Raw genomic sequence first — 23,855 nt, forward strand, 5'->3', positions numbered from 1 at the left:
ATCACTAATATAGTGTGGCAAACATTTTTTTTTTAATCTAATTTCTTCACCTGAAATCTGAGGCAAAGGCGACATCTGCTGGATTGGATGCAGACGACATTCAAAGGTAAAGAACTTTAGTGCGCAACGCAGGGTGCGTATCACGAAAAAAGACTCGTGATACGGTGAGGTGAAGGACAGGATTGATAATGCGGTCGGTTCCATTACAACTTTGATTGCGTGTGCTAGTTTTTTTCCACAGATGGCAGATCTACTGGAGTCTACGCTTAAAGTTGTGCATCTATAGATGTATGCACGATTGTGCCTTTGACAGTTGCAGTGCCTAAGCGGTAGAGGAAATTAAATCACAAGCGTTCAAAAATAGTCTCCAGGGGTGGAAAGACTTTTAAGGATATGGTTATATGAAGCTAGTTTAGACACTGAAGCATTGCTGAAATCGCGATAATCTTACAGCCGCCGAAGAGGAGGAGGAGGAGGATGCTTTTTGGATTTGTGCCTCTTCAAGAGAAGCAAGGTGCGGTTCAAACTCATTATGTGTGCATGCGTTCATCACTATTTCGTTTTTTATCGTCAGTGATTATATCAGTGACGCTCTATGTGCTAATCACAAATGTTGCACGTATGAGCAGTTTGTGCAGGATTTTGTGGAGTCCCATCCCATCTGAGGTGTGCGAGAAGATTCTCCCAAAAAACGCAGAGGTCTATCTATACTTGGGGGCATTTTGACATATTACAACTAACTAACGTGCATGTGCTTCGTATCATGTTGTTCAACGCGTTCGTTTTAGCACCATTCATTTTTAAAGTGTTTCTGGGGAGTCTTTATTATTCTTTTTTTGTGTGTATTTTGAAGTAAATGGCGCGAAATAATCTTCCAGAGGGGTTTGAAATGGAATTAATCCTATTATTATCTGTCTGTAAAATCCCTTAACAAGCATTAAGTTTCACTCTGTCAACATAACGTTAACGTGTTTGCCTCCTATATTGACTCCAATTAACTTACTATTGTTTGTTAAAATGGCACATATTTCCACATTGCTGAATAATTGTCTTATTTAGTGTGCGAATTATACTACGACTTTATGTGCAAATATGATTTTTTTTTTTATCGCTATGAAATGTAAACATCTGCTAAATTATTTAATGTATCCTAACTCCAAAGGTCGTCTTTGCGGGTCGCCGATCTGTCCATAATTGGGAGCCAGCCATTAGCTAAACTTCAGTTAGCCTGGAAAAACATTTTACTAATCTCTGAAAAAAAAAAATGTGTGTGTGTTATATTTCTTTTATTCTATAAAGTTATCCACACTGAAATGTCGTCTATTGCCGAAGTATATGCCGTGCGCATGCGTATAGTAGTGTCGGGTTGGATCATTCTGGTCGAACGAACTTTTGTTCTTTAGTTGGCGTCTAATTTTGGTTCTGACTTGCAACTTTTTGCCATTTTTATTATTATTTATCCCTATATGTTGGAAAAAAAATATAGCTGTATGAAAATGTCCATTTACTAAGACTCCCACCTTATAATTTATAGCCTATATATGTATGAAAACCTTTTTTAGCATACTGGTAATGTGCCGTTTTTATTCTGCAAAGCTTGTGGTTGCTTATCATTTTCAGTGGCTACACTTATTTATCTCTGCCTATCACTGTAGGCCACAGCATAATAGAAGTCAAGATATCTCTGCTTACATATAATCTCATAACATTTTATCTAAGTTGGTTTATTATTTTTATGTAAATGTTCTTCTGTTATGTTTTCAGTGTTACCACTTCCTATTTACCAATTACAATGATATTGACAAAGTCCTTTTCCCCTATAAATAAGATTCACTTTTATATTACATTTGGAACTACCTGAAACTATCCAGTACATGAATTCCATACTGGGATTTAAACATCAGATTAACTTAGTATCACTTATGTAAAGGATATACAACATTTTTTCTAATAACCAATGATTGTGTTATGACTTCAATCTGCAAACCGATAATTGGCTAAAATAAATATTCACTTGTAATAAGTGGAAGACATAATGAATTGAATAATCTGTAGTGAGACATTACCATCTGCTATGGGCAAATCTGCCATGATCTCATAACCAATGATGTTAATGGATGTTACTAAGGTGTTCTTCCAGGGGAGGAACCTCCTCTCAAGTTTCTATTAATGTACTTTCTCTAGAGATGGCTGTGCTTGCTCAGGCAGAAGGATACTCATGCTGAATTCACTTACTGGAGAAAAGGAGCTATCTCTGGCAGTTAGAAAGAGAGAGAGAGAGGAAGCGTAAGCTTTTTGTTTTAAAAGCCAAATGGAGTGGCACGGAAGGCAAGACGGGAGACGCATGCACGCCTGTCTGCCCGAAGAACAAGAGAAAGACTGGCTGGGTAGACTAATTGTGTTTTAAAGTGGGTCTGTGGGTACACAATGGGGAATCGGATGGTTTTAAGCTCCCATGAGCAGCTCTAGAGGAAGAGAGAGTTGTCAGATTTGTAGGTCAGGCTGCAGGGGTTGTTGTCAGGCAGACTCACGGTGGTTTCTTAGTGGGGATCTGCACGATACCGATGTCAGTTCGGGTTACGTACGGTTTCGTTAGTTTACGCCAATCCCCTTTTGCCCGCCCACCCATCTGCCTTTTTCCACTTCATGCATTGGTTGTTGAATATCTCCTACCTGTGAAAGATTTTGAAGAAGTCATGCCTCAAAATTCTTTCAAGAAGATGAAGTGTGATACAATCATAATTGATTTCACGCTTTGCAGGGCATTGTGCGAGCACATCTCAATTCCCATCTTCTCCTGGAGAAGGCTGACCCGGTTTCAGCGTGTTACGTGGGAGCGGGTCCTGTCCGGAGGGACCTGTCCTTTACTAGTGCTGATCTAAGGAAGTGAGGAAGGAGGGCACCAACGTGTGTTCCCTCATCCCCGATCCATCTCACACCCTTCATGTGCCATTCTCTTAAATATTGTAGGTCATCTGGCACCTCTCCCCTTCCATTTTTGGCAACAAGGGCTGCCGGGGATATTTTGTCCCAGAAAAAAAAATAATTATCAGCCCTCCCTAATTCCCAATTATTATGAACAGGCTTATTTAAGAAGAAAGATCATGGTGGCTGTCAGAGGGAAGGATTCGAGATTCGAGCTGCTGCAGGAAGCCAATGAGGAGAGCTACACGCCGGCCACGGCTGAGGGCACACGAGGAGCGCTCAGGAGTCTACTCCACCGGGGTTAAAGTGTGCAGTGTGCACTACTTCCTGCCGCAGGTAGAGCTGTCACAGTGTGGTGTGGAGCTCTAGCTGTGTCAGAGGCTTGCCGTGTCCTTGCCTCACTGCTGCGAGAGCTGCTCGGCTGGATATCGCAATCTTTCTCACGCTCTCACGAGGAATCTGGATCCCGCCACCACCATGGAGAAGGTAAGATTGCTTATGCATTGCATTTTCAGGGAGATTTGGAGAGTTGCAAAATGCAACATTTGATTTGTTTTTGGTTTGACACTGAGGTAATCAGCAAACTGCGGCTTCTTGTGACACACAGATGTCGCATAATGTGTAATTGTTTCGCTGGGTTTGCTTTTTGGGAATACTGCGGAATGTAAATGTGAATATTTTTGGCATCCTTTGAAACGGGCAGCTTTGCTCTCATTATGAATGCTTTATGTTGTTTTTCATGACAACAATGCTTGGTTTATAAATATTAAGTCCCAGTAGACATCCAATAGTTCACCCCAAAAAAATCAAACCTACATGACTTTCTTTCTTCTGTAGAACACAAAAGACGATATTTCGAAAGTCAATGGGGTGAAACAATATTGACTAACTGTATGAACAACAACAAAAAAACACTTCTTTTGATATTTTAAAGTGCTACTTGAGATATTTACAGATGCTACTTTTAGCTACTACTTCACTCCATCCTATCGGAATGCAAAAGAATGATTCCTCAATGTATCTGCTTGTGCTTCAGTGCTGTTCTGAGTGTTCAGAGCCCCGGATGGCGCAGAGCTTGTGTACCTTCTGCAACAAGTGGCTGTGCTTCCAGTGCACAGACCTGCACCAGCATGAGAGAGTCTCCACTCAACCCTCTGATCTGCAGCACCAGCCGCGAGACCCTCCGTCACCGTCTGAAATAGGCAAGACGTCTCTCTTTTGCCTATCTGTAATTACTTTCCTCTTTTAGCTTTGGTTGGCTGTTTGCTTGCACATGTCTGCTCTTAGCCACTGGACATTGTCAGCTCTGCAGCATATTTTTCGAACCCCTCTTCTTTAACTCCATGAATAATGCATTTTATAATAAGTGTGAATAATTATCCTGTGATGTATTGTAGTGGTGTATTTTTTATGTGACCTAGTTTCTAAAACTGATTCTCTCTCAGAAAAGGCAGCACAAAATTAGCCAGCTTGTCCTATACTAGCTTCCTTTCGTCGATACTCCTGAGCTGTTTCGTGAGACGCTCTGAAATCCACTAAACATATGATAGCGTCACCACAAGTCCTCACAAAAAACAAGAGAATAAAGTGACAAAAAAGAATGACAGAAAAGATAGATGAGAGAGTGTGAGAGAAACAGAAGTGCGGGTGTGAAGCAGGATGTGGTCGGTCACCAGTATGCACTGAGGCAGTGGGAGCTCTTCAGTGTTGGAGCCTGTGGTCTCATACTTAACACCCTCTCTCCCTGTGCAATGTGTCAGCGTGTCTCTCTGTCTACCCTATACTGTCACAGCATCAGCCAGCCAGCGCTTCTGATGGACAGACTGTAGATCCAGTGTGACAGGTGCTGTCACCGAGGTCCTTCATTTCTAATGGAGTTCTGCGTTCTGCCTGACTAACTCTCTGGTTGCAGAATTATGTATGCAAAGGGACTTGTTTTATTAAGAGTAGGATTTTTTGGTATAATAATGGAACAAAAATGTTTGATTTATTTGTTTATGCCGTTTGCTTCAGCCCAGGTTCAAGTAGATGTGTGTATATTCACACCAACTAATTTCTGGATAGACATCTTTGGTAGAGTTTTGTGGATTTATGTGCTGAGCTGAAAAAAGCAGGGGCATCTAGTTTATATTTTAACAATAAAAACATTATTGGAAACAAGAAGTCTCTTATGGTCATCAAGCCTGCATTTATTTGAGAAAAAAAATGAATTTCGCTATAAATTTGCAATTAAATTTTAAAGCTGAATTTTCATCACTCATTATTTCAGTCTTCAGTGTCACGTGATCCTTCAGAAATCATTCTAATATGCTGTTTTATTATCATGTTGGAAATGTAGAATAACATTAATTTATAATAACATATGATTCATTTTAATTAATTTTTAATTTTATAACATATGATACTTTTTCAAGATTGATCACCATAGAAAAGTTAGAAAGGTAGAAAAGTTTTTTTTTTAACACTTTTTATTCATCAATAAATCCTGCAAAAAGTATCACAGGTTCCCCAAAAAAATATTAAGCAGCACAACTGTTTCCAACATTGATAAAAACTGAGGATAAAATCAGTGTATTAGAATAATTTCTGAATTGATAATATGGATGGATAATAATTGATGGTAATGGATGATAGAAATTCAGCTTTGATCAAAGAAATAAATTATATTTTAAGTGCATTAAAATAGAAAACGCCTGAGAAGGGAACGAGACGATGCGTCGATTACGCTTTGGGAACGCCTTTGCGTGACTGAGTCTGAAGCACTACTGTCAAGTAGTCCAATGGAATGAATGAATATTTTCAAGATTTGTTATCACAACATATTTTCTTGTGTCAAATCAACTTTATAATAATTTATTTAGTTGAACTTATTATTTTGAGTTTCTGATGATTAAATCATTCTCCTTCATTGCATTAACTCACTTTTTCCAGTTCAATGAACTTAAAATTTTAAGGCAACCAGGAAGATATAAAAGGCCATCTGGTGCAATGCACAGGTTAGCTTATAGAGCCGAAGCAAAGTCAATCGCAGGGATGCAGGAAGTATGGCAGGGAGACGCATCGTCTCGTTCCCTTCTCAGGGAACTAGGGTTACAGTCGTAACCTGAGACGTTCCCTTTCGAGGGAACTTGCGATGCGTCAATGATGCCATACTTCAGGTAGAGTGAGCTCTGACCACCAAAGGGCACATCTGGCCAGAGGACTCACATGCAAGAGAAATAGCCTCGACTATCCACTTACTGATTGTCTGTTTAGAAGCAGGAAGACCTTTCTTAGGTGAACCAAAACAGACAACAACTGATCAGATCTTCTCCACGGGGCAGCCCTGTGGATATAGGTGTCCAGTGCTCACAGGTGGGAGACACCAGAAGAGCCTGAAGGTCTCCGACTCTTTTTAGGGACGAAATGTCTTAACATATCAGGAACTTTTCTGAAACTAACCATCCATTAGTTTGGTCTACTCTAGTGGCTCGAAGGGAGCCCCTGACAGGCCTTCCAAAACTATCCCCAGATCCCATGCCGGCACCATAGTTTGAACTGCAGGCCTCAGTCTCAAGGCGCCACGAAGGAAACTCCAATTGTTTTTTATTTATTTTCTTGAAATATAAAAGCTAATACAAAAGCCAATGCGTGCATTGCACCGGTCTTCATGGTCATGACCTCACCCGCCTGTGACCCTTCATTCATTCCATTGGACTAGTTGACAGTAGTGCTTCAGACTCAAAGGCATTCCCAAAGCGTCATCGACGCATCGCGAGTTCCCTCGAAAGGGAACCATTATTTTGAATTGTTTTAATAATATTTTAATTTAATTGTGTTATTCTAATATTATTTATTTAAATTTGAATATTATTTTTATTAGTTTTGATAACATATTATTTTAATTATTTTAATAATATTTCACAATATCACTGTATTGTCTGTATTTTTGATCAAATAAATAAATAAATGCAGCCTTGATGAGCATAAGAATTGTCTTGATGAGCATTTCAAAAACAAAATGCGCATTTCAAATGCACATTGTGCATTTCAAAAACTCAATGAGCGTTTTTAAAAGCAAGTTATTTTTCTAAACTTTTGACCAGTACTGTATGTTTAAAATAAATATATAAATGTATAGTAATTCATATAAAAAAGAGAAAGAATTTATTTTTGTTTTATTGGAACAACAAAATAAGTTAAATTACTAAAAAAACAAATAAATACAATAAAATAAAATAAAATGGTCTAAGCCCTGTATGTGGGGATCCCCAGCTGACTGGGAACTTTCTCACCACTTTAGCTAACATTGTGGCTAACAAGGTTCTCTTAAAGTTATGAGCAAACATTCTTCTAGTAATGTTAAAAAAATTGTTCAAAGGTATCTTTACATATTCTTCTCACAAAGTTAACACAAAAACATTTTTTATACATCGTTCATAGAATGTTTTTACCTGAAAGGTTAAGATGTTTGCTTAGCATTTCTTTTAAATGTTACTACTGCATTTTAAAACTAGATGTTTTGCACTGTCAGAGAACATTCAGAAGTAACGTTATTATAACTGAATGGGAATGTCAGCAAAATGTTCTTAGAACATCTTTTAGTTAGCTGGGTAGTTTGTGTAAATGTCCAGTGCTGGGTTTGTGTCAGAAATGTGGGCCATTGGAAAGGTACACGTGATGGCAGTATCTGTTACTTTATTTGGCTCTTCAGAAGCACATGTAGAGGTACATTCCTCGTATTGGCAGGGCTTTTAATGAGACATTAACTGATTGATCAAAGCTCTGCTGTGTTCCATTTTTATCTGTTTTTTCTTTTGCTGGAATAAAAAGATGCATTTATACGTCCAGAAATATTTATAAGCGTTTTGATGGGCTTTGTTTTTCCACTAAAAATAAATGAAGCTAGCATAGAGAGTGACTCACAGAGGCCAACAAGTTCGCTCTGCATACATGTACTTAAAACCTCATTAAACCTCTAAGAGATTCCACATGCTTTTATTAACACATTTGTTTTCATGCATTTTTCAATCGTACGTTTATAACATTTCTTTTTGATTTGTGATTCTTGATTATAGATAATGTGGTCTTAATGGGCATCATCTAATTCTCTCTGTTGTGTTGCGTGTCTCAGGAGCCGGTTGCTGCGGGCATGCTGTTGTCATGTGTCCTCTCCATAAACAGGAGCCTCTGGAACTCCTGTGTGAAACGTGCGACCTCATGGCCTGCAGCATCTGTCACCTGTCCGCCCACAAAGACCACCGGTATGCGTAGAGGACAAATACCCACTGACACGCATGCATACGTTCACGATGCACTTGTACACATCCAAGCACTTGCAGACACACACTCTCTCTCTCTCTCTCTCATAGGTCTTTCTAAACACATGCACAAAGATGCAGACAGAACAGATGGCCTCTTTCTCACGTATCAACAGCTATATGCTATCGAGCATGTTGTGTGTAAACTTTAAAAGTCAAAGGTGTTTTACTTGCTGTTGGTTTCTTGTCTCTAGGCTGGTGCATGTTGGGAAAGCTCTGCAAGACCAGCGCTGGCTCCTGCAGAACCTCATGGCCCGAGTGGAGGAGAAAAGATCAACTGTGGAGAGCACCGCCAAACAGATCCAGGGCAGGTGGGGCGACACCTCATCTATTCCACCTCCTCGATGCTGCTAATGTTAGCGTTAATGCTAGTTAAGCAAAGCGTGTCCATTACTCATCTGAACAGACAAACAGATTAAATGAAGCATAATGACATTAACAAGATCCATTACTTCCTTAGAATGATTTCAGCAGATGTTTAAGCATCCAGATGTACTGGCCATATCGGTTTGTTTATCCTCCCTTAGCCATCTCCCTGTTCATTTTTCTTTCCGTTTGTCCAGGCTCCACGGTATAAAGATCACGCAGAGGAAGGCAGAGAACCAGATAAAAATGGCAAAGATGATTATGATGAACGAGCTTAACAAACGGGCCAACCTATTAATAGAGCAACTGGAGGTAATTACTTTTTCTCCCTCTCCGTCTTTCCAAACGCATTCATCTCCAAACATCCAGCTGACTGTGGATGTCGTGGTGATGGAGCGTGCGGAACTGAACGTCTTCAGAGCAAATCATGCAAAATAGACAGATTCCGCCAAGTAGTGACAAATCCAAACAGATGGGGATCTTGGGAAAAGTGACGAGGGGATCCATGTTTTTGTCGTTGTCTTCCGGTGCAGAGTATTTCCAGTGATTTCAAGCAACGTCTGGAGGACCAGCTGCAGGGGGCCATAGAACTGTGCAGCCAGCTGGAGCATGTGCAGAACTTCTTTACCTGGGCTACGGCCCATCACAGACGCAATCCGCTGCTATTCAGCAAAGAGCTGGTAGGATTTTCTCAACGTCCAAGTGGGCTTTAGATGTTAAGATTCCTGGCAGCTGCGTTCTATGTTTCTGGCAGGTCTCAAAAAGATGTCAGCGCTATTAGTTTAAAGCAGCCTCACCTCTTTTTGCTGCTGCATTTAGATCTCTTAGAGTTCGCCTTAATCATGCTCTCACGAACTCAAAAATAGAAACAGCGCAGAAAGAGTTTCAGTTTCATTGCCAGAATTGCATGCAATATTTATAACTCGGTGTCTCTGTAATCATGAGGTTTGATCTATAATTCATTTGTCAGATTGCTCTTCAGATGCAGCAATTACTGGAGCCACTGATGCTCTCAGAGGCTTGGACCCCATTGAAAATCAAGTTTAACTGGGATGCCAGCTTCTGGACCAAGCAGATGTCCACTTTAGGTAAACTCAAAAGGCCTATCACAATGCAGTATGCAGATCCCATAATTGATGACATCATCACTTTCATTCTTTTGGAATGGAGAACATTCCAACCTCAACATTCAAATGGACAGTTTTAAATGATCATACATTTTAATCTATACATTTTTTTCAAAAATAGCTTTTTGAAAATTAATTATTTTTTTAAATACTACATATTTGGTTTTAGGTTTGTGTTTGGGTGAAAATATCCTTTAAGTTCAGCGAATATAATTGTCATGTTCGTTTCAATTTTACTACTGTTATATTTCATTTCACTCATCAAAAATAACATTTTAGTTGATGAGAATGCAAAGTTAAACCAAATGTTTAAACAGTTTACACAGTATACAGACTTAAACGGATCATATATTCATCAATTGAATGTTTTAATTATGATAATAAATAATAATAAAAGACGTAATCATTTTAAATAATTAGCATCATAATGTGCATTTTTCGTTTAGTCTTTATTATCGTATTTGTAAGATTAACACTGGTGGAGAAGAAAGATGAAATGCCTAAGGAATACCGTATCTATTGCCGCACAATCATTGTAATGATTCCTCCTTGCTTTAGGTCAGCTGGTCGTTGAAGGTGGAAGTCGTTCATACTCAGAGGTTGTGGGTCATCCCAGTATCCTGCGACCCCAGCCTGTCCCATGCATAGCAATGCCTCCTCTGTGCCATGCGGCGCGGGAACCTGGCTGTGCCTACCAGACCTTCTGCCAGCCCCAGCTCTGCTGCCTTCACTGCAGACCTACTCAATCCGTCCCTTTGGATAAATTCCCTGCCCCGTGTCCTCAAGCCACCAGGCGGAGCTCCCCACCGTCCCTTCACAGCTGTTGGGAGTCTGATGCATCTGTCCCCATGCATCCAACTGGTGCTCAGCCTACACAGCAGTCCACCTCGCACCCTGGATCTGACCTCGTCCAGCATGAATCCAGCTCTGCTCTCCCTCGGCAGCCTGTCGGATCCAACAACCTCCCGTTGCCCGAGCCGCTCCCTGCTAATTCCAACCAGACTGTCATGGATGGGAGAAACTGTGCACCAGACCAGTCTCCTAACGGAAGAGGGCAAACATGTGCACCTGAAGCAGACACAAGGCAAGAGGCATCACCAGAAGGAGAGCTCCCACAGGTCCACAACCAGGCTCGAGTGCAGACGACCACAGAAACCAGCAACCAGCCAATGGTTGAACTGCAGCCTGTCGTTGCTCGCATTGATGATGACAGGGTGAGTTTCATTAATGTGTTTCTGTGTTCATTTGTACTTTGCAAAAGCAATACCTTTGCTCTCGTTGTGCTCAACACTGACCACAATCCTCAGGCCTGGCGCTCTTTAGTGCTTGCAAAGGTTGCACGTCAACCATGCTGTTTACTGGTCCACACCACAAGTCCTAGCAAATGAAAGGCCATTGAGCCGCACTGCAAATGTGCTGAGACATTGAAGTGTGGGGTCCTTACAGTATAATGGCTTTTGGTAATTGATTAATTTACTGTCAGGATGTTAGGTTAACATGAATGAATGGAAAGTATACATTTTAGGTGATGTCACTGAGGGGCCACCTTTTTCTTTTTACTTTTATTAATCATATTTTACAGTTTATACAGCTCATTTTCAATTGTCCTTTACAGATATTCCTTGTAATCTCTCTATGACAGTGGTTCGGAGTTCAGGGGTTCAATTTCTAAGGTGGCATCAAGATGACTTAAAATTAGGGCTGTCAAACGATTAATCGCGATTAATCGCATCCAAAATAAAAGTTTGTGTTTACTTAATATATGTGTGTGTACTGTGTATAATTATTTTGTATACAAACACACACACACACACATATGCATGTATATGTTTAAGAAATATTTGCATGTATATACTGTGTATATTTATACATAATTGATATTATATATAAATATTTATATAATTGTATTTAGAAAATATTTATATAAATATTTTTCTGAAATATATACATGCATGTGTGTGCATTTATATATAGAAAAAACGTTTGACAGCCCTACTTAAAATAATTAAAAAACAAGCATTAAAGTAAGCGATTAAATTAAAACTCCAAAACACAATACATATTTCTTCATTACTATTCCTTTAAACCAGGGTTACCACTGTCTTGGAAAATCATTTTTATACATTTTATGAATATAAATTTGTATGTATCCTCCAACAGACATCCTAGTGACTACAAGTAACTTCATGTCGACTTATTCTAACCCTAACCCAACCAGTCTACTAATTCTCTTCTTACAATCTAATGAGAGTTAGTAACCATATATACTTTACTTATAGTCAACAGTAGTCAACGCATTAAAGGGACCATCAAAATAAAGTGAAACCGATTATTTTATATAGTATATTGAATTACTATACTGTATAAAGTTTGTTTGTTTGTATATAGTCTATACATAGTTTGCTATTTCCACTCAAACAGAGTGTTTTGCTGTGCTTGTGCTTTACGTGTATTTGTGTGGGTGACAGCGTGAGAACAGAGAACCATACATCGCAACGGACTCCACCACTCAATTTGAAAAGAGGAAATCGAATCATTCCTGGCAGTATCATCTCTATTTATGCAGCTGTAATGTTTTCATCTTGGCAGCTGCAGATAGCACCTTTGCAAGCAGATGGTGAGACATAAGTGAGGACAACTGTGGTGTGAGCTCAAAAACAATTAAGACCACACAATAGCGCGCACACACATCCAGACTCACTCTGCTCAGCAACCGCTCCTCGAGCTGTATTGGATGAGAACCAAATCAGGCTATAGAAGTTATTATTAGATCTCTTGATGTCAGTATTTTGAAACATTTTCCTAGGACAAACACCAATCAAAATCAGTTTCCCTGTAAGATTTGGCACTCCAGAGGCAAATTAGTGTAATATTTATTTTTTTAATGTTTCATCTTCAGCCCATAACTGTGACATGATTAAAGGGAGGGAAAAAGCGCTTGGGTGCAACCACATATTTACTTAACCTGGCATTAATGAGAAGCTAGGGGAATTGAAGGAGCCGGCTGTTGCATTTCTCTTCATCGCGCTGTAGAGCCCACACGATTACCTTTAAAGTCTCTGAGACCTCCTACCTTCTCTCTCTGCACCCACACATGCTTGCAAGACACTCTCCACAGCTTGATTCATTCCACCCTCTCCTCCTCGGCTTCTATCAGGTGAGTGTTTTTAATCCTGAGGTAATTATTACAGAAAAACCAAGAGAGGGATAAGAGACAGCTGGAGGAGGGGCTTCGTCGAGAGCACGGGCTGCTGCCTCTGACTCTGACATTTGTCGTGTTAGCGAAGGATGCAGTCGCTTGGGCTTTTCTAGAACTTTGCGCATTAGTGAAATTATGACAAGAGAAGAAGAGGGCCGTGGAGGAGAGAAAGTCTAATCTCTGATGTGTTAATGCTGCTTATTCAAAGAAGCCTTTTCGTGCCCCAGATGTGGGATTTACATACGATAATTGGTGCTGTGACTAAGTCATATATTATCAGGAGAATTATTTAGTACTTTTCTCTCCATTTGATAGATGTGGGCTTGTTATTGTTTTTTCTTTTGCTCCAAACTAGCTACTGTGCATTGTCACACTCAAGGTTGTTGTTCCTTACCTCCCTGTCATCTGTTGACACTGTTGCTATGGTTGTAGTGTGATGTCGAGATCACTTTTAGCCTAGTGCTGCGCTAATGAGAGTTTGGCTCTCTTCTGTAGAGATCCTCAGCTCTAGAGATGTACGCGCTGGCTCAAGGCCGGGGAGGTGACCGCCGGAGCCCCACTGGTTCGAAGAGGGCGACCCGGTCTCAGAGCACTGCTGTAGGACACCGAGGACCTCGTAAAAGGCTCTGTAAAAACAGGCAGGCCAGGGCTGCTCACAGCCTGGCAACAGTGGCTGGGGACCAGGGATGCACAACGCAGCAGGTAAACTTTCCACGTGGCGAGACAGAGACATTTAGATATTAGTGCAGTGGTTCTTAACAAGGAGGCCTCAGCAAACTTCCAAGGACTCAAGATGATGATTTAAAATGTTTTAAAATTAGCAAAACAACATTTTTTTTTTTTATCTATGTATACTCCTAATTGCCATAAATGTAAAAAAAAAAATAAAAAAAAATCCATAAATTAAAAATTGAATGGACACGGTGGTTCCAGTGTAGTTTTGTTTGCCTTGGAGTCTAAAGGTTTAGAACCACTTCATTAGTGGGTTTTGTCCCAGAGCTCAGCATTGTTTCTTGAGGTTCTGAAATACCTTCTTAAAAATGCATTTTCAAAAAGGCTTTTAGCATCCATGTTTAACATTACCTGTATACTCTAAAGGGTAAGAATTAGGAATGAAAATTCTGGGCTGAAACTGAAAATTCTGGATGCACTTGGACGAAAACCGAAACTGACTTTTTCTTAATAATTATTCATTTCTAAATTAGTTTTTGTGTGTGTGTGTGTTCTGTTAATTTTAGACTTTTTAATTATTATTGAATTGAATCTTAATTTAAAAAATATAAGCCAATAAAATAAAATAACCACACTTTTATTTAAAGTAACACACCAAAATTGGGCAGTAAATATATTAAAATAATATTTAATATTAATATATTATTCTATGGAACAGAATCAGATTTATTTTTTAACCAATTATCAATGTAAAGTAGCCTAAAGTCCTACACAGCTATTATTATCAGAGCATATGATCATGTGATATCATTTTACCAGCGTTGCCCAGCACGTCTATACACACCATGGCTATTGCAAACAGAAACAAGTTTACTACAGATACATTTCCTGTCAGCAGGTTATTTGGGCAGACTTTGGGCCGTGAGCGACTGAGCAGAGAGTGAGGAGACTGGGTGCCGGTGTTCTGACAATTTGTGCCACTGAGCAGGTAGGCCTAACAGTGCTTGTCCATCGCTCGCTTCGCCCCAGTGGACACACGCTGTTAGGCCTACCTGCTCAGTTAGTCACTTCGAAGTTGTGCATCTTTAGAAGGTTACAAAGTTACTTGCAAAGGTTACAACGGCTCACAAAGATACAAAAACCTTCTGGGGGACGAACAATATTTTCGCCTCATATTTTTAGCCTTTTTCTCTTTCGGCCAAAAACCGAAAATGCCATTTTTCAGCAGCCGAAATTTCGGTGCATCCCTAGTAAGAATAGTTGACTGTTATGAATAATTCACTTTATTAATATTAATTGTAATTGACATTGATGAAGTGCTTTTCATCATGATTCCTTTTTAAGTCCATTGCAAACATCCAGTCTTTGTCATACAGTCAAAACACCTTTGTTCCAGTGCACACGGATCTATTACTTGCCTTTTAAGGAATAATACAAATGATGTACAACAAAAGAAATAACTGTTGTCTAGGAAACAGTTCCTTTAACCTCTTTCTGTTTGAGAACAAATTAGATGCAGCAGCCCACATAACTGATTGAATTTGGTTTAACAAGTTCACTGTTGGCTCACATTCATATTCACTGATTTAGTCTGTATTCTGATGTTGTGACATCATCTGTCAACAGAACGGCAATGTTTCAAAACCTTTATTTTATTGTTTACTTCCTGTATCCAAGCAGGTCTGTGCACGTTTTGATGATTCTGAGATGATCCCGGGACGTATAAGCAGTCACAATGCGTCCACGCTGACCACCTACAAGTCTGAACCAGGTGAAGGGGCCATTTATCATTTCTAAATAAGCTTCTGTCATGTTTCACTTGCAATATAAATAAATTAAGATATTCTGTGGTGGATTAATCAATCTATATATTTTTTTTCCTGGTTTCAGATAATGTATATGCATATGCCTATGAAAACAAAAGGACCAGAAAGAGCAGAATGCCACGAGAGGATCCAGACACAAGGTATAATTGATTGGATGTAACTGGGGCTGCACAATGTGTCTTCGAAAAAAGTAACATTGCAAATCTTTCTTATTAAGGTTGAAATGTTTGGGTGTTTTCGTTTGATACAGTGACAAAGAAGCCCCAGATGGTTCTAAGGTTCCAGTTGTGTGTCTTGAGCGACTCAAGATCCTGGTCTCACGACATCCACCACAGAACCATCAGAGCACAGATCTTACTTCTCAGACAGAATCTGGACTCAAACCTGAAGAAACTGTCTTGAGGGTGCGAGAGAGAGAGGTCACTTCTCAGGTATCACTTCAATGTTTCTCTAAAAGGTTTATATCATCTCACAGTTCATATTAATCATTTACATTTCCTTGAAGGGAACATTGGATAAGGAATCAGTTCAGCCAGAGGACAGCATGTCGCCCACAGAGCAGCTATCACCAGAACATCTGCACAGTTGTGAATCATCTGTCTCCCTTGAGGACTCTCAGCCTCCTGTGGAAGAGTTTTGCAACCTAAACCAAGAGTCCGGGGTAGTAGCCATCTCCAATGATTCAGATCCTGTCTTACAACCTGACACTGAAGAGATACACTTCCCATCTGAAGTCAGATCAGTTACAGAGTCTGATTTCCAAACTGAATCCACAAGAGAAGCTGAACCAGGTTCAGATGCAGACATGGAATCAGAGCTCCTGCAGGAATCAGATCCGAGCGCTGAATCTGAGCTGCAAGTCGAATCCGAATCAGATGTCATTTCGGAGCAACCTCCCGAATCAGTGCTCTCGGCTTCTGAACAGGAATTTGAATCAGATCCGGATTCCGCAGCCGAAGTGACTGTGAATCTTGAACCCGAGTCTGAATGGGAGGCGGAGCCGCCGGTTCTCCAACCTGCCACTGGCTCTGAGAGTGCATCAGAACCTGCAGTTGAGCATCAGCCTGCAGAGGAAAGACCTGAGATAGAGAACGAGGACTTCTGTGCGGTCTGTCTCATTGGAGGAGACCTTCTGTGCTGTGACCGTTGCCCAAAGGTCTTTCACCTGTCGTGCCACGTGCCCCCACTCCATAGTTTTCCCATGTAAGCCACTCTCCGTCCTACTTTACGTATCTGCCTTTGTCTTTACTTACCACTGAAACTAACCTTTATCATCTCGGGCTTCCATAGAGGTGACTGGATTTGCACCCTGTGCAGGGACTTGGAGCAACCAGAGGTGGAATATGAATGTGAGAATGTCCAGATGTCCACAGGCACGATGCCATATGGGCTGTCGGTGTGTGACCAGAGGGTAAGTGAAGGGGATGCCAGGTCTCATCTGTCCTAGCTCTGATCAATCCTGTGACCTTAGAAATCGGAGAGTCTAAATCCAAAAAAAGTTTCTCCCTCAGGAGATTTACAGTCTGTCTAACAAGTGTAATATCTCTGTTGATGGATGCCTTGTCTGTTTGATCGCAGAAATGCGAGAAGTTGACGCTGCTGATCCTCAGCAACATTCTCAGTGCTCCGTTCCATGAGCCTGTCAGCCCTCTGGTAATTTTCAAATGAATATCTTGTGATTTTATATTTGTAGATGATACTTTTATTACTTTAAATCTGTTCAATTTTTTTTAATCTTTATCTATGTATAGGCCCGTCATTATTATCAGATCATCAAGAAGCCCATGGATTTGTCTGTCATCCGGAACAGGCTCAGCAGAAACAGCCACACACACTATCTTTCCCCTCAAGAGTTTGTGGCTGATGTCCTGCTCATGTTCAAAAACTGTGCCAAGTTCAACTACGTGAGTGAATTGCATTATTTTTTAATCTACTTCCTTCTAGCCATTAGTGGTGAATATTTAATTTCATAACTGATTCACATTCAAACCGCGTGCTGATGTAATCATTATGCATCACTTTTTTAATATCCCGTTTAATTTAGTTTAAATTAAATTCTTAATAGATTAAGCTAAAAAAAAAAGCTACACTCATTTGAGTTCATTTCGTGTATTTGCATTGTATAATAAATTAAGTTCTGAACGAAAGTGTGGGAGGGGCTTATTCATCTAATTCTGTCCATCAAATCACAAGAATTTGTAAGTGGCTACTTACAGGTCCACTCTCTGGCATCTTCCAAATTCATCTTTATTTTTTGTACAATACATTAACAAAGGTATGTGGCCATGTAGTGACACCAATTACAAATGATCTAATGAATATTACGGGGGTCGTCCCAATCCATTTACCTACAGTTAGTGGGCAATAGTGATAATAGTAACAAATAAATACTTTAATTAAGGGCAGGGAATGACTGAGGTGCCCTAACCCCCAATCGCTCCCTGGGTGCCAGCAATTTGTGTCCATGGTTTGCTGTGTGCGTGTGTGTGTGTGTGTGTGTGTGTGTGTGTTCATTGCTCACTACTCCTAATATGTCTGCACTGACTTGGGTGGATTAAATGCAGGGTACAAATTCAAAATATGGGTTTTGGCCTTCACATTTCACATTACTTTCACTTTCAAAACAATTGACTCCAAGCACAACTATGTTATACGCTTAGAAAATATTTAACCAATTTTTAAATATATTTGAATAAAGCTTGTAGATGTCATTTTTTTACATTTACATTTATTCATTTAGCTGACGCTTTTTATTCAAAGCGACTTACAATTGCTATATATGTCAGAGGTTGCACGCCTCTGGAGCAACTAGGGGTTAAGTGTCTTGCTCAGGGACACATTGGGGTCTCGCAGTGGATTCGAACTCGGGTCTCTCACACCAAAGGCATGTGTCTTATCCACTGCGCCATCACCACCCCATTTTTTTCATTAGGCTGAATGGTTTTGGTCACTACTATATATGCATCTAAAAATATATATATATATATATATATATATATATATATATATATATATATATGTATATATATATATATATGTATATATATATAATTATGTATTTTATAAATATATATATATATATATATATAATAAAAATATATTCTCTAAAAACATTTGCAAAACAAGACAAAATACTGACTATGACAGATATACTGATGCAATTATTTAGCATCATCAAGGTCGTAAGGACCTTATTGGCATTTAGCCGGGTCATGTACTTTAGACTGATATAGTATTAAATATGTATAGGAGTATACTCAGACATGATCTTAAGAGGCCGATACTGTAGATGCTGACCAAGCTGTTTCTCTCTCTAGCCTGACTCAGAGGTGGCTCAGGCAGGCCACAGTCTACAGTCCTTTTTTACCTCAAAATTGAGGGAGGTGTTCCCAAATCTGACCTGCCCTGTCCAGGAGGACGAGGACTCTGACATTGAGGATTACGAGGAGCTGGAACAAGCCATGGTGACTGGATTTCCCTGGCCCGAGAGAAGAGAGCAGAGCCACAGAAAGAGGAAGAGGAGGCACTCACTAAACTGGAGGAGAAATCACTATTAGTTAGTGTTAATTAGTTAGATATTAGTGCCTCTATATACATGTACAGAGACATTTGATCCACTTTGAGCCCTGAGTTTGCCATACTGGCTGGATTGCTGTTTTTTAAGGATTCATGTTGAAAAACAGTATATGCTTTTTTCTGAGGACTAATCTCGCACATTATAATCAGTTCATGTATTATGCTGTTATCTGTAGCTGTGGGTAGGTGTTGATATAAGCCTATATCTCCAGACTTAGACAAGCCTAAGGTCTTGCACTAGTATTTATTCTAATGCTTACACTTATATTAAATTGTACAATCAATTTGATAGCTGACTGGTTGCTGGCAACTGCTACTTAGCAAAGATAGATATGCAACATTAATTGGTAATATTATATAATATGTTTGTTCTAAATTTCATTTTTCTTTATATCCAAAAATCCCTTGTAATGAGGTAATTTTCCCAGCTGTGATGATTTTATTGACCTGTAGAGGGAGCACTTCATGTAGCCTGTGGCAACACATTAGTTCATATTGGACTTTTTTGGTGGCTGGAGGAGGTGCATAATGTGACCGAATCCCACAACCCCTTTCTAGAGTAAAATGGGGATATATTAGGCTGACATTACTGTGATGTTTTAAATTGATCTTTCAAATGTTTATTGACTAACAAGACAGAAATATCTAATGTTTTCGCAGGCGGGTGGGACACTTTTTCATTCAGCATGTTCCTCCTTGTGGTTCTCAAATAGGTTTGATATTCATTTGTCTTCTGAATTTTGTAATACTGGTCTTAATTGCTGGAATTGCTGTGCAGATCATTTGCTACCTTTAGCTGGATTGTATTTAGTCTGAAATATATACTGTATGGTGTAAATATGTGATTCAGAGTTTCTTGTTTTCTTCTTCTACACAAACATAACATTGCGGTTCTCTAATGGTTTTAAAATCAGACTTGAAATGAATGTGATTTAAATATACAGTCAGTTATGGATAAAATGTTGCTGATTGAACATCAAGACTTTGTAAAATTGAACAGAGAGCTTTTTTAAAAGGCCTTTGTTGAATTTTCACTATCTGCCTGGCAGAAGTAAGCTGCCAGGCATTTTATCACAAATAACTCATGCAAGTAATTACCTTTCCAAAAACAACTGTAACTTAGCTTTGATTTAAATATACAAAATAAGAGATTAAAACTACATCTGGAGATTTTCTTAATAATTTAAATACCTTTGCTCTGTAAAACCTTTCCTATGGAACCATACATTTCTCGTGACATTTACACTCTTAGAAGAAAAGGTTCTATTAGCGTTACATATTTGGAACCCCTAAAAGGTTTTATAGACCTTATGCACCAGAGAAACGTGGGCGCCGTCATCTTTAGAATATTGTCTTTGAACTTCCGTTTTTGCAGTTGCTCTGTATATTTTTATGGCATCGCTGTCGAGGAGTAATTAGCTGGTGAATTGGATTTACTTATTGTAGCGTTAACAAAAGTTATCATGCGCATTGTAATGTTTATCATAAGCATTGTAAAGCAGATGTCTTAACAAATGTCGACCGGAAATTTTTTTACGAGCAGTTCATTCATACCTATGCAAGATCGCTGTGAAAATACAGACCGTAAATCAAAAGACAACGAGCGCAACGCTGAAAAGGGGCGGGGCTACATAAGGTCTATACAGACAGCCCATTTTCATTCCAAGGCGTAATCTAACTGGAGCTTTTGGCTATGCGTCAACATCCGACGCACTTGGCACCCTTTAGCGTCAATATGAGACGCGCCTCCTAGTGGTCTAACCCTACCCCAGACCCAAACCTACAGTACCTGCGTCAACTAACTGACGCTAAAGGTTGCCATGTGAGTCGGATTTAGACGCATGGTCAAAAGTGTCAGTTAGATGACGCCCTAGGATGAGAATGCTGGTACAGAACCCTTTTTAGAGTTAACCCTTTAGGGTTCTTTGTAACCTAGAAAAGGGTTAGAAAATGTATATATTTTTAGATAATTTTATGTAGTTAATCAATATCACACGAAGTGTCCCATTTCAGTTTTTCTCCTCCAAAAATCAGCATGATTAAAATGTGATATTAAGTTTAATATTAAGCAACAGTTTAATAAACAATCATTTAATTACAACTACAAAATGTTGCAGAATAATGTAATATATGAATGAATAATAGCCTATAAAGAGCATTCTTTCTTGTCATTATAGAACCTTTTTTTAGCATAAAAGGTTTTTTGGAGTTGAGTAAAGAAGCCAATGCTACATATACACTGTAGAACCCCAATGAACCCTTTTTTCTAAGAGTGTACAATGGAAGAAAATAGACATTTAGACATACAGCCTTTGAACACTAAAGATCTTAAAGGCTTTGTACAAAAGTATACTTATTGTAAAATAGATTTTCCCAAATGTATTATTGGTTTTTATAAGAGTTGGATGGGTTTAAAAGACTCAAATATGTCTGCAACATTAGCATAAAATAGCCCTAATTTTTTCCTGCAATTCTGTTTGAAGTAAATGGTCCATTTAGGCACTCGAATAGCCCTGACATATGCCTCATCCTGGCAAATGGTACACAAACCCTTGACCCTATTTGCAAAACGGTCTGTTCTAACAACAATATTTTAATTCAATTTTACTTATATGGAACTGATTAAAACATCATGTTACATTTTAAAACATTTCTTTGAAAATACAGTCTATATGCATGGGAGTCAAAGAACTGCAGTGTTGGTGTTGGCCTGAGCTGAGTGTGTGACTCATTGATGTTCTTTGTTATGAACACTGTAATAAGTATGAGAAGGCTTTTTCCCGTAGAGCAGAGAATCACTACAACTCCCTAAGATTCTTGAGGCTGTATTGTTGCATGTGGAGTTCTGACAGATTAATAAAGTCTGGCCATCCACAAGCACGGAGGCCACAAGCCAAGAAGAGGGCCCTGGATAATTTCATTACAAGTGAAAAACAGTCAGATGACATCTCCGCCGGCCACGCTAAATCAATATGAGGTTTTTCCACTTTGTGTTTGATATGTGAAAACAAAATGCATATATCTTCTGCACCAAGGTAAGATGACACTGTTTTTGTTTAATCTTTGTAGGAGAAAGATTTTGTACATAACTTATTGGTTTCTTAAGACAGCAGTATTACAATTTCTAGTAATTTTCTGTAGCGGTATTATCACGTAATAATTTAAATACAAAATAATTTGAATAGGGGTGGCATTTAAAAAAAAATCAATCAGTCACAATGCAGACTGCACACAGATTTAAAGTGGTTAGATTTGAACACATTTACAATGCAGAACATATTTTATATATAATATTTTATATTTAGTTCAATTCTGAATTAAAATCAGTATTTTCAAATAAATATTCTTCAAGGTTCATTTGTATTTCATGGTCCCTGCTGTCCACCTCAACTTGAATTATTATAATATCTGACACTTCATTATAAATACAAACCTATAAAAAATGCTTAAGCTTTACCAAAAGATATTTCATAATGTCTAAAATATATACCTGGACACTGAAAAATAAAACTAAAGAAAAACTTACTTTATGACCCAGGGGAACAGTTCATTTGCTCCATATGGAGCTAATAGTCCATAGTGTTGAGAAATATATGTTATTATTTTGTTTTTACACAAGAGGTCAGCAGAGACACCCAATGTGAGACTTTTTGAGCTGTTTTAACAAGTTTTTGCACGTGACGTAATGGAGAGTTATTTTGTATTATGTAATTCAATTCACGCGTTTTGTGTTGAGTTTTTTTTTACAATACACATCAATTAAAATCAGCTTTAGAGAAAGTGTACAAGTCCATATTACAATTTCGAGTGTTCTGTCATCAGAGGTAACTTTCTAAGTTAAGAATTTCAGAAATGTGCAAAATGTATTAATTTAAACAATGTAATAATTTAATGCAGAAACAATTAGCTCATCGAAATACTGAATACATTTTTGTTATATTATGAAAATCTTAATGATTATGACATTTAGATAGCATTGGTAGCCTATATATTTAAGAGAAAGGATGTGAAGATTGTGCTTAAATTCAGCCCATTCTCACCCCCAAGGCTGGGAAGCATTTTGACCATGCTTCAATATCTGACGCTTTTGGCGCCCTTTAGTCAGTTAGATGACGCCCTAGGATCGCGTGTAACCCTACCCCTACCCCAGACCTAAACCTACCTGCGTCATCTAACTGACGCTTTTCCTTTGGATCGCGTCATGTAACTGACGCTAAAGGGCGCTAAAAGCCCTTTATATTGACGCATGGTCAAAAGGTGACACCTTGGGGTGAGAATGCATGCGTTGTTAAATTATACTATTATCAAATTAATTATTGATAAAATCTAGGAATTTAGAGGTATATTAAATAATAAAAAAGAACAAAATATCTTTAAAATGCATTAAAAATAGAAAGAAATTATAAAAAAAATTAAGTGAAGCGTTCGGACAAAAAAGAATAAGTATAATTATAAGTATAAGTATATATTTTTTTAATTATTATACTTTTATTATATAATTATTTATTATAGAAATATAGTCAATATATTTTACAGGTTCAGGAGGAGAGGATAAGGGTTAAATAAAAAAAAAAATATTGCAAATAAAGCATCAAATTTTTCAGAGAATTGCATGCACGTAAGAGTTTAGAATGTGTCATGTTTGGCATAAGTACTGAATGCAGGTGAATAATTTGTTTCTTGCTGTATCTCACAGGCCTTCACATTGGACAATCTTCCTCCAACACTTAAAGAGATATTAAGTGAGCTCTGATGCCATCTAGAGTGATCATCTTTCTTCAGAGAAATCAGATTTTTTTTCCCCTCCCCTTAACAAATTGAGTTTCCCTGTAAAGGTACTGTAATTCTTAACCCCAGCAGACAC

At 38.7% G+C, this 23,855-nt stretch overlaps 1 protein-coding gene across 3 annotated transcripts; it reads left to right on the forward strand.

Annotated features, from left to right (window-relative positions):
- The first annotated feature begins 92 nt into the window (after positions 1 to 92).
- trim66 (tripartite motif containing 66) lies at positions 93 to 19,836 on the forward strand. Of its 3 annotated transcripts, none has more exons than XM_089129592.1 (18): positions 93 to 514; positions 2,762 to 3,411; positions 3,962 to 4,127; positions 8,039 to 8,168; positions 8,420 to 8,536; positions 8,789 to 8,903; positions 9,125 to 9,271; positions 9,562 to 9,679; positions 10,277 to 10,932; positions 13,413 to 13,619; positions 15,267 to 15,360; positions 15,480 to 15,555; positions 15,666 to 15,846; positions 15,921 to 16,618; positions 16,706 to 16,826; positions 16,994 to 17,068; positions 17,167 to 17,319; positions 18,733 to 19,836. In XM_089129592.1, exons 2-18 carry the CDS (start codon positions 3,403 to 3,405, stop codon positions 18,970 to 18,972), a joined length of 3,303 nt encoding a protein of 1,100 aa, XP_088985718.1. In that variant the 5' UTR covers positions 93 to 514; positions 2,762 to 3,402; the 3' UTR covers positions 18,973 to 19,836. The 3 variants fall into 3 exon arrangements, with proteins under 3 accessions (XP_088985718.1, XP_088985717.1, XP_088985719.1); XM_089129591.1 differs by having other exon boundaries at positions 3,084 to 3,411; XM_089129593.1 differs by having other exon boundaries at positions 3,084 to 3,411; positions 15,270 to 15,360.
- Positions 19,837 to 23,855: the final 4,019 nt, after the last annotated feature.

Source organism: Pimephales promelas, chromosome 1 (genome assembly GCF_988280905.1).
Source record: "Pimephales promelas chromosome 1, fPimPro1.hap1.1, whole genome shotgun sequence".
NCBI classification, from domain to species: domain Eukaryota; kingdom Metazoa; phylum Chordata; class Actinopteri; order Cypriniformes; family Leuciscidae; genus Pimephales; species Pimephales promelas.